Source organism: Apus apus, chromosome 4 (assembly GCF_020740795.1).
Source record: "Apus apus isolate bApuApu2 chromosome 4, bApuApu2.pri.cur, whole genome shotgun sequence".
NCBI lineage: Eukaryota > Metazoa > Chordata > Aves > Apodiformes > Apodidae > Apus > Apus apus.
The window spans coordinates 32,987,334-33,001,735 of NC_067285.1; the positions used below are offsets into that span (position 1 = coordinate 32,987,334).

The 14,402-nt window shown below is 41.7% G+C and overlaps 1 protein-coding gene across 10 annotated transcripts; it reads right to left on the minus strand.

The window, feature by feature from the left end:
- Positions 1-748: 748 nt before the first annotated feature.
- On the minus strand, positions 749-14,385 carry DNAJC12 (DnaJ heat shock protein family (Hsp40) member C12). Of its 10 annotated transcripts, none has more exons than XM_051618570.1 (7): positions 14,118-14,385; positions 11,567-11,628; positions 10,176-10,451; positions 7,601-7,679; positions 5,581-5,720; positions 4,234-4,435; positions 749-2,025 (listed from the first exon to the last, which is right to left on the minus strand). In XM_051618570.1, exons 3-7 carry the CDS (start codon positions 10,251-10,253, stop codon positions 1,931-1,933), a joined length of 594 nt encoding a protein of 197 aa, XP_051474530.1. In that variant the 5' UTR covers positions 10,254-10,451; positions 11,567-11,628; positions 14,118-14,385; the 3' UTR covers positions 749-1,930. The 10 variants fall into 10 exon arrangements, with proteins under 10 accessions (XP_051474530.1, XP_051474529.1, XP_051474531.1 ...); XM_051618569.1 differs by lacking the exon at positions 14,118-14,385 and adding an exon at positions 13,291-14,019 and having other exon boundaries at positions 10,176-11,486; XM_051618571.1 differs by lacking the exon at positions 11,567-11,628.
- Positions 14,386-14,402: the final 17 nt, after the last annotated feature.

The following is a 14,402-nucleotide window of genomic DNA, read 5'->3' on the forward strand; positions in this document are numbered from 1 at the left end:
TTCTTAGTACCCTATTACTTTGTATCCTTCAGGTGAACTAGAGTTTCTTCTGTTACTACTGCTTGACATTCTTTACAGTCCTGCCCCAGTAAACTGGATTGAAAGTCTTTCATAAGCAAGTACATTTATATAAAAGAAAGCAGCATGTGCTCTAGAAAATATGTAATTGCATTTAGCAGGTTACAGAGAACTATTAATCTCATCTCTATAATGTTTTCAACTGCAAAATATGCAAGGGAAAACCACACAATAAAAAACGACTTTGGATAGGCAGGATGATAGACTTGAAAAATAGCTATATTTGCCATCTAATCTAGGATCAATGTCAGCTTTTATAAAGTGGTACAAACACAACCAGCATTAACACTGGTATCAGCCCTGTAAAAAAAAACTGGCACCAGAATAAATATTGTTGAGGTTAATGATATACACGTATTATCAGGATTCCATTGGCAAGAGTTTGTGTTGTGATTTATAAAAAAATAAGCACCAAAGAGGAGAAGCACAGTAGGTCAGTCAGCACATCATGCCCCTGCACAGTAGAGCCAAACATGTCATGCCAGGGAGTGACAGACACAATAGTACTGTTTCCACATTGGGAGAAGACTAGTTTTCAGATGAAACTTTCCATGGAGATGCCCAGGATTCATAACAGGACTCCCTGAAACTTTTGCCCACTGAGGGGACAAATAACAAGAAAAATGGGATCTCTGTGGTGGGTGGAGGTTTTCAATTAAAAAGATAAAAATTTCCCTTTTTGTATGCATTGCAGGTTTATTTGTTGCTGATGAAATTACTTGCCTACACAAAACCACAATGTCAATACCTGACATACTGGTCACATTAACAAACAAGAGAGCAAATACAAAACAAACAAACACAATGCAGAACTTGAAAAGTTGTCCACAATATCACAGAATACAGAGAATGGTTAAGGTTGGATGGGACCTTCACGATCATCAGGTTCCAACACCCCTGCTATGAGCAGGGACACCCCACTCTAGACCAGGCTGCAAGAAGCCTTCACAGAAACTAACAAAAAACTTTCACGTGAGATGTTGTCCACACTAATGCTGAGTGGCCTGATTCTTCATTACTCACCATACAAAATCCTGGTAAGACCCATCTACCAGGACAGAGTGGGGAGGGAAACTACAAGCAAGCCACAGGACAATGCTGGTGCCCTTAGCGGGTATCTGTTATCTATCAATAAATCCTCAGAAAGCTGCTAACTGGAAAAGTGAAGTTCTGGAACTGCCTTCCAAAATAAACAGATGGTGCAAAAAATATACTTGTTAAGATAGAAAGCAAGTGATTTTTAAGAGTGCTTGGTTTACCACAGTGGCCTTCTTTAATAACCAAATGGTTCTTACTTAATCTATATCGTAACATTACAATTCTCCAACACGCTAAGTTTGCAATAGTGTTGTGCATGCATGCACTACAGATCACTACAGTAAGTACAATGCAATGGAGCAGTGGACCAGAGTACAGAGCTTAGAAACAGGCAGAGTTTGAGGTTCAATGTCACTCAGCTTTTGGAAGATCCTCACTGAGTAGGATGAATAGTCTAACATTGACTTCCGGTTCTACCCAGAGTTCACTCTTTATAACGCCACAGTATTAAGAAAAGTATTATTCACTACACACTATTGAAGAATACAAGAAACAGTATATAAGGTGTTAGATAACTTGACCAAATCACTTTCTGTTAATACTGAAAAGGGCTTTGCTGATTACAGTTTGCTTATTAAACAAGAAGACCTCCACAGGTCACCCCCATAGCACGTGTGTTAACAAATCAGTACAGAGACATTTATTCAAAGAACTGCCACATCACAATGAATGAATACTAAATACAAAGAACTTGTAACTGCTGACAAAAAAAAATACTGAATTGCTAAACAGATGATCTCATGCATTTTGCATTTTAGATCTCATAGTTTCTGAATTTTCTGAGAAGCTCTGATGGAGCATCCCCGGACCACCGGAAACGCAAGTGCCAGTAATTTGCCTCTGAAAATCCTGAGGGGAAAGAGAAACACAGAAAGGCAAGTAAATTATTACAAATATGTGTAAAACTAAGTTGTCTGAAATAATACTTTATATTCTTCCCTTGAAAAAGTAAGCAAAAAAGTGCTCTTTTTCTAGCAGGGATAGCCTCTGTATTCTTAGCCCCATTCGAACAAGTGCTCAAGCAAACACCTACCTTCCAGATAGATATCAGCTGGGAAGAGGCCAAAGAGGAACAGGAAGAATGATGGCAGTCCAGAAAATAGGACTTACAAAGAAAAACTGAACAAATTGCCTTTGCTTAATGTAGAAGAGAGAGAGAGGGTGACATGATAAATCTCCACGGACGTGAAAGGCAGCAGTGTGGAGGGAAGGTACAAATGGCCCTTTCCCCACACAAAGGAGTAAAAGAGTTTTTCAGACTGTGTTTTAATAATTTCCAGGCTGTTTATACTAAAAAAATTGTGATTTTCCTATGTCAGGAAGCTGAAACCTATCACCAGACTTAGTCTTAACATCTCTTATTCAGGAGGAAACAGCTACATGGAGTTTTTGTCCAGAATTCTTACAGACCAAAAGACAGGAACTGAAAATATCTCAGTTTAGAAGTAGAATCCAATATAATACATTTCCTGCACCTAAACGAAAACATTATGAATATCCTAATAACATGTATCAACACTCAAGCACATACCCTATCAAAAATATATTCTGATATTAACTTGTATTAATAAATGCCCACTGGATAAATTAACTGCACATTTGATGGGTTTGATATTTTTTTTCCTCATTCAAATCCCTGGAAATTCAATGAAAACTTCAAAATATTATGAAAAAGAGGATGCCTGCAAAGAAAGCTCACCATTACAATGAACGAGATGATGTTTTCTTTACTTTGAAATTTTACTGGTTTACAAGGATACAGTGATGATGTAATTAGCAAAAAACAAACCAAAACAAATAGTATGTTATAGAGCACAATTTCAAAATAGAAAATTTTCAGTTATACCTCACATACATTTTCAGTAGGATTTTCTTATCTATTTTCTGCATTCCACAAATGTTTGGGATTAAATTCAGTCTTGCTACCTTCACAGTTCAACTTAATTTCCTGTTTGATTAAGCTGGAAAGAAATGACAGGACTTGCTGCTTACATAAGCCTAAGATTATGAAACTCCTGAAGGATCAAGCAGAACAGAGGGTGGCTATTGTGGTAAGTCAACTTTGATCCAGGTGTACTGACCTAAACAACAGAAAGGAAATCCTACCTGGCCAGATGACAGCTTTTGAAATACACATTTACTCTGGTGCATGCACTACTTTTAAAAAAACGTGTTCAAATAGAAAACAAGCCTTCCAATTCTCCATTTTTAGTCCTCCTTAAAACTCACCAGATGCAAACTGTACAGAAGTATAGAATCATAGAATCATTAAGGCTGGAAGGGACCTCAAAGATCACCCAGCTCCAACCCCCCTGCCATGAGAAGGGAACCCCACCAGTAGACCAGGCTGCACAAAACCTGGTCCAACCTGGTCTTAAAAACCTCCAGGGATGGGGCATCAACAGCCTCCCTGGGCAACCACCTTTAGAGTGAATAAATTCTTCTTAACATCTCACCTAAATCTCCCCTCTCTCAGTTTAAAACCATCACCCCTTGTCCTATCACGATCTTCTCTTATGAAAAGCCCCTCCCCAGCTTTCCTGTTGTCCCCTTCAAGCACTGGAAGGTGCTCTGAGGTCTCCCTGGAGCCTTCTCTTCTCTAGGCTGAACACCCCAACTCTCAGCCTGTCTCCAGAGCAGAGCTGCTCCAGGCAAGTACTGAATGATGGATTAAAAAAAAAAAAAAAATACAGTTTTAAAATTTTTGGTGTTTTTTTCTATCACTAAAAATAATTGCCTGTTTTTCCATTTTGATATAGCAGCCAAACTGAACTTTTTGGTTTGGTTTAAGAATATTTTTTTTCTTCTCCGAGTTTTTTGCTTTTTTAGCAAATAAGCAAGCAAACATGGGGTAAGAAGAAAGGTCAGAGGCCTTCAAAATTAAATAAATAATAAGAAACATAAAAACCAAAACAAAACTCCAACCTAAAACCACATTTAAAAAAATCTACTAGTTAAGCACAGTATTCTGGAGAAGAATTTCTCATGACTAAAAAGCCTCAACTTCAGGCCAGTTTCTGGGTACTGCAATTTTCTGTAACTGCTGGTTTCACTTACTTGGGGAGTCTGGATTCTTTGAAGACTGTGGTTTCACATCAGGAATTGCAACATCTTCTTGCTCCCTGTTCCCATCTGACAATCCATCTTCATTGTTTTCAGCTGGTTGGGTCCAAATCTCATTAGTTATGTTGTTGCTATGATTCGAGTCAGGAGCTTCCAGCATTTGGTCCTTCCTACTTTGGACAGCCCAGTGCATTGACTGAAGAAATGGAAAAGTAACAAAGAACTAATTCCCATGCCTTAAAAGATTTCTAATGAACTTCTTCCTTATATTGCTGCAATAAATGGTTAAACAAAGCACATGTTAGACAAACTTGCAGGTCAGTAGGTGGGGATGAAGAACAAAATGTACAAACACAAAAAATAATTCTAGGAGTTCTTTGTCTAGCTTATTCTGTCATGAATTGTGACACTTTTTAAAGAGGGCTTGAAAATGGGACTTTTTAAAGAACAACTTAGAACACGTCCATTTTCAGAGCTGTTGTTGCCTTCAAAGTGTCCTCAGAAAACAAGACAATTTGGAAAGCTTTACTATTAAATCCTGTGGAATGACTTCTGTTTGGAACTGAACTAAGCCTGATGAGATACTTCCATAAAACACTGAAGATCAGGCATAATGCACTAGCTGAAGAGGCTCTCAAACTTCCCTCATAAACAGAACTGAGATGGGCAAAATTGGCAAGGGAAGCATTTATTCGTCTGTCTTAATACCTGACCATGTAGACTTGTAGCTATCATTCATCCTTATAAAGCAGAAAAAAATACAATCAAAGATGGACTTAGGATCTTCTAGGAACACTATCAAATTATCTCACTAGCAAAGCTAGGAGGGAAAAGAACCTTCAGAACATTAGTCACAAATCATCCCACTAGCAGGGCCCCTCCAAACACCTATGTGAACACCAGGATTCAAAGGAACCTACCTTCTAGATTTTTCCATGAGCTTTTTATTTCATCAGATAACATGAAAACCTACCCGATAAGCAACATACCAAAAGGAAAATATCACATTCCAAGATCCTAGCTTTGAAAATAAATACAAGGTTCCTACAAAAGCAAAGTGCGCAAAAGCATTTGAAAAGAGCCCTTAAGATACTTCATATAATACACATAAAAGCAGCAACTTGATAAATTCACTCCAGAACTACTAGCCTAAAACCCTTCTGTGAAGGGGCTCCTGTAGCCTTCCCATTTTCCCTGAATTTCCTCAGCCTCCTTACTGCAGGAATCACTATTCACTATTCCTGTTCCCAAAACCCACCGCTGCAGAAGCACTGTAACTCATCCCCTCACTTGCTGCAATGTTTTCTCCGGACCAGCCCCACCTCCTTAGTCCACACCAACCGTTTTCATGGAATTGCTCAGGGCCTCCCACTGCTGGAAAGGAACGGCAATCTTGCTTCGGCGCCAGTAATCGTAACGCGCTCGACTCTCTTCATTGGTAAGAATCTCCTTAGCTTGCTGCAGCTTCTGGAAATTCTCCACTAGAACACAAAACAAAAAGATACTAAAACCACTATCTGTTTTCAAAGCAATTAATTCAGACATGAAAGAAGAGATGCCTATAATGGCTTAGGAGACAGAAGGAGAGCTGAGTGACAAACACACACAGTTGTTCTGCTTTCAGCTTTGCACAGTTTTAGCTGCCTTAGGATCACAGCATTCCTCAGTGGACACCTGACATCCCTTCCAAATGAGGACTGAAATGCTGACTTGTCTACTGGCTGCAACATCTCCTAAATTTAAGCTCAGAGAAACTTACAGAGTACAGCAGGCAAAAGTCATTCTCTGTAGACCAACTCAGAATGGGAAACTGAACTAGATTTAATAATGCTCAGAAGGGACACAAAGCCACAGCAGCAAGGAAGCCAGGACAAAGCACCACTCCAAGAAAACACAGGAGGGGGAAATGGCATAGAAAAATAAACAAGCAAGAGGAGGAATCTAAATGTAGTTCATATTATCTAACTTGTGCACTTCATTAGGTGTGTTTTCTACATAGGCAAAAAGGTTCTCTTAAACACCAGACTGCATGAATGAAAGTTATTTTTCCCTACAGGATAATTTTTCATTAAATGGTTACTAAGGATGCAGCTGCATGTTGCTATTTATAGAAGGGTCATAAAGATTTAGATTTTATCTGTGAGTTATCTGTGTTACAGTCATCTTTTATTATTGTTATTAATTCATTCATTCCAGCTTACAAATCAGAGATATCTTTTTTGAGATACACCAAGCCCAAACACTAATCAAAAATTATAACAATAAATCAAACAACAAACAATAGGTTGAGGGGGCAGTTCTATCAGGCTTCCTTTCTCTAGTGACACTAGTTTTCAACAAATAAAGAGTGTATTTTAATTACTCTTTATTGAGCTTCAAGCTGATGTGATAAAAAAATAGAAAGTAAACTTTCACCAATACTGTAAAAAGGCATTTAAAGGAAATACAGCCTGGAGCATATATTTCTTCTTGACAAAGTTGCTCCAACATGTGCCACTTGGGCTCCTTTTGGTTTTAATTACTGTGGAGGGGTGAGAGGTGGTACAGACACAACAGGAACATGCACTGGAATAGGCTCTTGTTTCCCTGCTGCAATAGCCAGAGTTTTCTGCAGAGAAAGTGGATTCCAGTGGTTTCATTCACATTTGTGCCATCATTTAAAATAGATGGAATATTAGTGATCAGATTATGGTTAGTATGTGGCAGATTGTCTTTCAAACACCAAATCTCAGGGGGTTCCTTGTCAGGGAATTGTCCCCAAATAACTCAGGTGCTGCTTGGCCATCACAGGTCTGATGAACTGCACCCTTTGATCAACACAAACAGTAGCTGCTGCTCTGCAAACAGATGGCTGCTCATGTGGTGCTGGCTTCTCTATTTCCAGCCATTACATTCAATTAAAAGAAACTAAAGTACATTAAATGTGTTCCTGATGGGTTTGTTTATGGAGGCACATGAAGGAGTTGACGCAAGTGAGGCACTCGAATGGCACTGAGCATGGAAGGCACCTGACTCCTTAGGTCTAGAAAGGGATACACTCCATCAAAAAAGTCTGGACTAAAAGATGCTCTACCATAAAAGGAAAAAAAGATTTGCAAGTCCTGGGTATGTGGGTATGTGTGTCTGTGTGTCTGTGTAAATAAAGAAACCAACAGGTGGCTTCCTGCTCTACCACCTAGGAGTTTGCAAGTGTAAGAAAATAATAATAAAGCTTGCTATTTAAAGACAATATGCTCAATACACATGACAACTGAAATATACTGGGGGAAAAGAGTATGTAATAAAGCTTTAAGGCTGAATTTAATATCTTAGTGATGTTAAGGTAAGAACAGATGGTTTTTAAACAGGGAAGAATACATACCTGCTTTGGGGTCTCCAGGATGTTTGTCAGGATGACATTCAAGGGCTTTAACCTTAAATTCAGCAATGATTTGTTCAACCTAAACAGAACGTCAAGACTTTAAGTGAGTAAATACATACACACAGAAAAGATTTTCAACCTTGCTTTTTGAAAGGGGCTGGAAGGAACAACAAAGAATGCTGCAAGATTTTCTTTTTGTTCATTTTTACAAGCTTTATACAAGCAAAACAGGTAACAACAACCAGATGTCAATGACACTGCTTATTTCATTTCATTTTCCACCCACTCTTCCTTATTCTTGTTTTTGTGAAGCTCAGTCATCCAACATGGCAAGTTGGCTTTAACGAAAATGTGGGAAGACCATGTGTGTGAAACCTTTCCCTCACATTTGACAAAATGCCATGACATCAGTTGCTCTTCACTTTGCTTCATCAACTCTAACTGTTAACCAAGTCTCACTGCAGGAAGCAAAGACCTTCTGTATCGTTGAAGATTAGTTTGTGGGACTGGGTGGCTTTCTCCATAGGAAATTTAGCCAGTACCACATGACTTTTCCTTTTCGGATACCACAAACCTTGATAACTAGCAGTTCCCATTCTTCCCATCAAGGGAATTTTCTATGCAAAACATTGGCTTGGAATAAACTGATAATTTATTAGAATAAATATTAGAATCTCAGCTTGCATTAGTTGATTTGTAAATTGCCACTTCCTACACAGTTTATACATAAAGTATTTTGACAACTGGAAAAACAAAGACATATTAACAGTTAACAAAATGCAGAAAATCACTGAGTGGGCACCAGCTTAGATTTTCAAATTTCCAGATTTTTCAGAGTATCTTGCTTCTGATTGTAATTCAGAAGCCAAAACTCCTTTGTATCTTTCCAATACAGCTTAAGCTTTCACAACAACTTGCCCAAAGATATTAACTAGCTATTATTTCCCATGCTAGCAAGGCTGGTCATACGAATTCCTCATCCTTCAAACTCTAATATCCATTCACAGTTTAAATTATTTAATTCAAAATTAAGGCTCATAACCTTTCTTCAGGAAAAAAAAAAAGTACAGTTCACTTAACTAGCTGGCAAAACGTTGGTGTCATATGCTGGGAAAAATGTGGTCTACAGTGGTATTTTAGGAATTCTCCACTTACTGCTTTTCTCAGTATCTTCTTGCAGAGGGACAGATGCAAGGTGGTCTATTGCCAGGCAGTAGGACACTTAAAATTGCACACATTGTAGAGAGAACTTGTTGAAACTGGTTACTGTATAGCTAGTTACCATCTCTAAAGCTTAGCTACATAAAAGGAACTTGAAAGTTAAAATATGCACAGCAGCAGAGGGGTAGCATTGAAGTCTCCAGTTTAAAAAAAAAAAAAATCAGTAGAAAGAAGAGTTTATATGAATTTTACACAAAAAATATGAAATGTATATAAAATATTCAGTGATATGTTTTACTATGAAAGGTATCCAGTATCCACTATACATTGAATAATACTGCTCTTGGAAGAAGGCAGCAGATTAAATCCCTTCTCCCTTCTTCCTCTCACATCAGGACATGAACTAGGTGTCCACAAACTCAATTCTATCAGAAGCTAAGAATGAATACGGGTGTTTACTTGAATACAGGGGAAACCTGTAGAAATGGAGACTATTTGTGCTCTAATTCAACCAGGTCAGATCAGGAGCAGAATATTCAGCACTTCACGTGCAAGTAGAGCAGCTGGGAATGTTCTGCATGTGCCTAAAGAAGGGAGCACAGAATCTGCCTGTGTTGCTGCCAGTATGTGACTGATAGACAGAGTCATGCAGTGGCAGAACACTCAGATGCTCCCAATTTCTTGTAAACGTTGGAAGTAGTTGTGTGCATCGTCCTGAGGGGAGGCAAGCACATCCACTTGGGATCTCACTTCCCTTCCCTCGTGTCAAAAATTCACTAGCAAGATCTACCGCTTCTCTCAACAAATAAGACTTGCCAGGTTGTTTTTCAGGGCCTGTTAGGATTTATTCCATCTTTTTAATTGCGTTTTTAAGCAATGTGAAAAATCATTACCATGTTTACTTGAACTGTTCATGAATTGCTAAGCCCTCAAGGAATGAATGTGAGGTAGAAAAGGAGAGACAGCATCTGCGAAACAAGCCCACATGGAAACTTTCACACCGCCCTCTGCTGGAGTCACTTTTAAGGAGTTGTCTCAGAAAAACCTTTTAACTGCCTTCTGCAACAGATCGGAGATGCTTACCAGTCTGTTTTCAGTGACAGAAAGATATTTTCCCAGCATTTGATCACTAGGACTCAGCTGAGAGCATCTGAATGAATTTACTGAGCAAAACACAGCTTGTATCCACTCCGCGCACGCCCTTCGCTACAGCACAGTCCAACGTCAGCCTATAGATCAGAAAACTGAGCTTTGCGAAGGGAGATAGTAAAAGATAGAAGGGGGAAGAAAGACGTAGGTTCACACGGCATTTCAGAGGGCCCTGCCTGCAGAGATCAACAGCTTCCCAAGCCCCCCTTCGGACACGCACGTTCCAAACGCTGGGAAGCTGGCGGGAGGTGGGGGAGGCTCTTACCGTAGACAGTTCATCGCATCCCAGCAAGTTGTAGTAATCCTCCAAGTCATCCGCTCTGCAGTTGAGAATCGCATCCATCTGGACTAGCCCAGCGAGCTTTCCCAACCCGGGCACAGAGGGTGGAACTCCAGTGTCAAGCCAAAGCTCACGCTAGGGCGTAAAAGTAGCCCAGAGCAACGGACGCTTCCCACGCAGCTCCACAGCTCTCCCGGTGCTGCTCAGCGCTGGCAACTGGCTCACAGCGATTTTCTTGAATTCTCTGCCTGCCATTGGTCCCTGCAGGATGCCAATCCCGTGTCACCAACCCGCTAATTGCAAGGCTCCCTGGGATTTGTAGTTGCCAAAGTCACTTCGGCTTTAAACCCTGGGTCTCGTCCAGACTGAAGAGAGTCCTGGATCCTAACTAAAATCTAGTCGTATTCGAGATTTAGCTCACACAGTCACTTGTACCGCCCCTTAAGGGCTTCCCTGCATCTGAGCCTGCACTCACTAAAAGAGATTTTCTGCTTAATTTTTACTTGCAACTTTTGCCAGAGTCTTTGTCAAGGGGATTACATGGGTAATTACAGCAAATGGCAAGGATTACTTCCGAAAGAACAGTTACAGGGCTGCAGATTTTGGCACGTGAAGCACAGACCTTGCCAAGGCCTCTCAGAGCTCTGTCAGTCACGTCAACAGAAAGGGGTTAATCTTTACTCTTTGAAGGCTACCTCGGGTACATACATACTCATCTTCAAACAGCTCTTGTACATCAGTTGCACGTCCGATAAAACGCAAACCATGAAAAGACAACATTAAATACTTCTTGTCTACTATCAAATTAAACACAGGACCTTTCTCATGCTAAATTATTTTCACGTTGTGTCTTGGTCTGTCCTGTGTGCAAAACACACTCCTTGTAAAAACCATTTTACATGGAAGTAAAATACCTTTAATTTTCAAGTGTGATGAGTGATCCAAGGACTCAGTCCAACCAAGACTGCAAATATATCTAACTAAAGCATCTCCTATAATCTACTGATACAAAAATATTACTTCCTAGGTGTAACAGTAACCCTTGCTACAGCCTTTGCTCTGGAGCCCAGAGAGCTCTATTTTTACGTTTCCCATCTCTGCAAGAGCTTTGTAATCCAGAATGTTTCATGTCATTAAATGCTGGTGATTCTTTAAACTAACACTTGCAAATAGATGCCTTGAAGAGTCACACAGTTTTAGATGCAGTGACCTAGCAGGAGAGTCTATGCAGAACAGTTAGACAGGATGTGACTGAGGCTAGAGCAGGTGTGTGTTAGCCAGGGAAGGACCTAGGGGCTGAAAAACACTGAATATTTAATTCCTGCATTTACAAGTGCTTTATTGTGTTAACAACATTATTCATCTTCTGAAATTACCTGTGTATTAGTCTTCTACTGCTTTCTTCACAGTTGTATTGCCTGAAGTTTCATATTTTTTCCTGTATGTTCAGATAGCTAATTAAGATCTTAAAATAGATAAAGCACATGAAAAGCAGCAGTGTTTATATTAAGCAGCAAAGCACAAGCCTCATCATTTAAACCTGTTAGAAAACACCAGACCATATTTCTCTGAGTAAATAAGACAATTGATACAAATTTTCAACAAGTGGAAGACCTAGCAATTACCAATCTCTCCTTCTGCCCCGTTCATAACTTAGTAACAAGCCAGATCAGTACAGGAAAGAAAAGAAAGCCTTTTAGCAAGAGATCATGTAAATATTTAAATCGATTGTGCTTTGGGGGAGGATAAAAAACAAACAGCTGTCCCTCTGCCCAACAGCACTGCTGACACACTGTGCTTGTCCAAGTATCTCTTGCCTATTTGTGCAAGGTGAAAGGGAAGGCTCTTTAACCCTGGCTACCTCCAGGGGCTGTGCCTGTGCTGTCAGGTGAACTGCAGCTCCAAGAGCTGGATTCAGCTGACAACACTCCCAGACTCACCAGCTGCATGTTCACAGGGGATTTGCTTGCTGGAGCTTTGGTCCCCTCTACACCCTTATGTGCTTAGAACAAATAAGCAAGGGCTTTGATCCAAATGCAGCAGTGACCATCCCTGTGCCCCACCCCGGGAGTTCCCGTGCTTGGGGCAGAAAGGGTCCCACAGCACAGTCTGAAGGCTCATGTTTGGGGTGCACAAAACACTGACACACACTTGGGCTTTTACTGCTCCTACTGCCATCAGTGGGACAACTCCCAGAGCAAAGCATGAGCAAAAGGACAGCAAGAGAACCTGTACGTACGACACAGAAAAGAAATACAAACTGCCTTCAGGACAAAGTTTGTTTGAAAGGGAACCACAGCTCACCAGGTGGCACAGCGTATCTGCCTACACCTTTGGTTAGCACTGCTCAGAATGTACAAACAGTACTGAACGTGAGGAAATCTCATCCTTGTTCTCTGTACCCAACCACTAACAAAATGTTACCATTCATTCCTAACACACTATCACCAGTTTTGTGTGTTTAGAGCAAGAGTCAAACTGAATTCTGCTTCAGGAGGCTTATCAACTTGTGCTAGTCATAAATGGCCCTGTAAATAAAGCAGTGAGATCTGAAAAATCTCTACTTGAATTTACTCCCATAAAACACACCCATCCTTCCAGTACCAGTTCTTCTCAACTGACTGCAGTCGTTAGGCTTCCTGAGGGCAGAGGACACGTCCTCAGTAAGTCTAAGACACAGCACAGGCCAAATGAGGTTTTCATTTCACACTCCATCCTTGTCCACACACACCCTTAGAGTTGCAGAAACAGAAGAGGACCAAAGCACCATCAAACAGACTTCAAGATTTAGGGGCATCTCCTTCTCCAGAATCATTAACACGTGTGAATGTTTGCAGAATTAGTTTGTTCTTTAGGATCCTTGAATTGTTTCCTCACTGATACCTTCCCAGAAACCTTTAGATCATACACCTGTATCACAGATTTTCATCCACAGAATATAGTCTTCCCATAAATGAGAACCAACATGAAAAATCACACCTCTCCTTTATATGCTGACCAAAGCATCTTGCACGTGCTTTTAAATTACGTCTGAATCCTGCCTCAGCTTTGCCCAGGAAAAAGAAGGTCTGCATACAAACGTGCACAGAATAATACAAACCTTCTGCTTCGTATCTGGTTACTTCAGAGCTTGTTTTTTGAGAAAGAGGTAGTGTGAGAAACAGCACGTGAATCTTTTTTGAGGTTAATACCTGAAAGAACCAGAAACCTCTCCCCTACAAACACACATACCACCTATGAAGTCAGTTACCTGTAAAATAATCCCTTTTGAAGCCAAAAACCACTCATCAACAGTTCTAACACAAAGCTTTTTAAAAGCTGTTGTTACCAAGACCTGCAAGGGAGAAACTCTACCCGTCTGGGTCTCGCCACTAAACTCTGGGCTTCAGTCGTGTCCAATTCACTCAAACTACTCCGCAAATAGTTTGCAGGAACATTAAATGAAACACAAATTAAATTTATATCCACCAAGTTCACATCCAAATTCTATGTTGACAGAAGAAATCCCAGGAAAGAGGCCAAGCTCTAGCCAGGCAAGACATCCAGGCAGAGGGAATGACCTCTAAGCCAGCCCAGGTGTGGTACCTCGGCGTTCACTGTGGGATGCCCACAGCAGGGCGCCCAGGCCGGCCGGGAAGGATTGCCTGCAGAGTGTTGAGTGCCAGCAGAGGTCCCTGGGAAAGCACAGCCCCTGCAGCCACCAGGCCACGCTGATGTTCCATCAGGGAACGCACCACCAGAGCGCATCCCAACTCTTGCCCTTACCATCCGGTCTCTCTGTGACAAGCAGGCTCCAAGCTTAACCCCCCCGCCCAGAGCCCTCCCGAGCTCACGGGCAACACATCCCACCGAACGCTCACCCTGCCGTGCCAAACCTGCCCGGGCAGCCCCCCCAGCCCCGGGAGCTGCCGGCGCTGCCCTTCTCACCCTGAGCCCGTCCTGCGCTGCCGGGAAAGGAAAGGGAAACGGGGCAGGGAATGGAACGGCCGCCGCGACCCTGGGCGGCCCAGCAGCTCCCGGGGCGCCTGGAGGGGCTGTCCGCGGGGACCCGCCCGGCAGGCCCCGTGTGCTCCTGGGGAACAGGCCCCCTCGGCCTGGTGTTCCCGGCACCACTGCGGAGAGCCCCGGCAGCTCCTCCGCCGGGCCGCACCGGAGCCGCCCCGCGCCAGGAGCGCCCGGCGCTGCGGGGTGAGCCCGGGGGTGCGGGGTGAG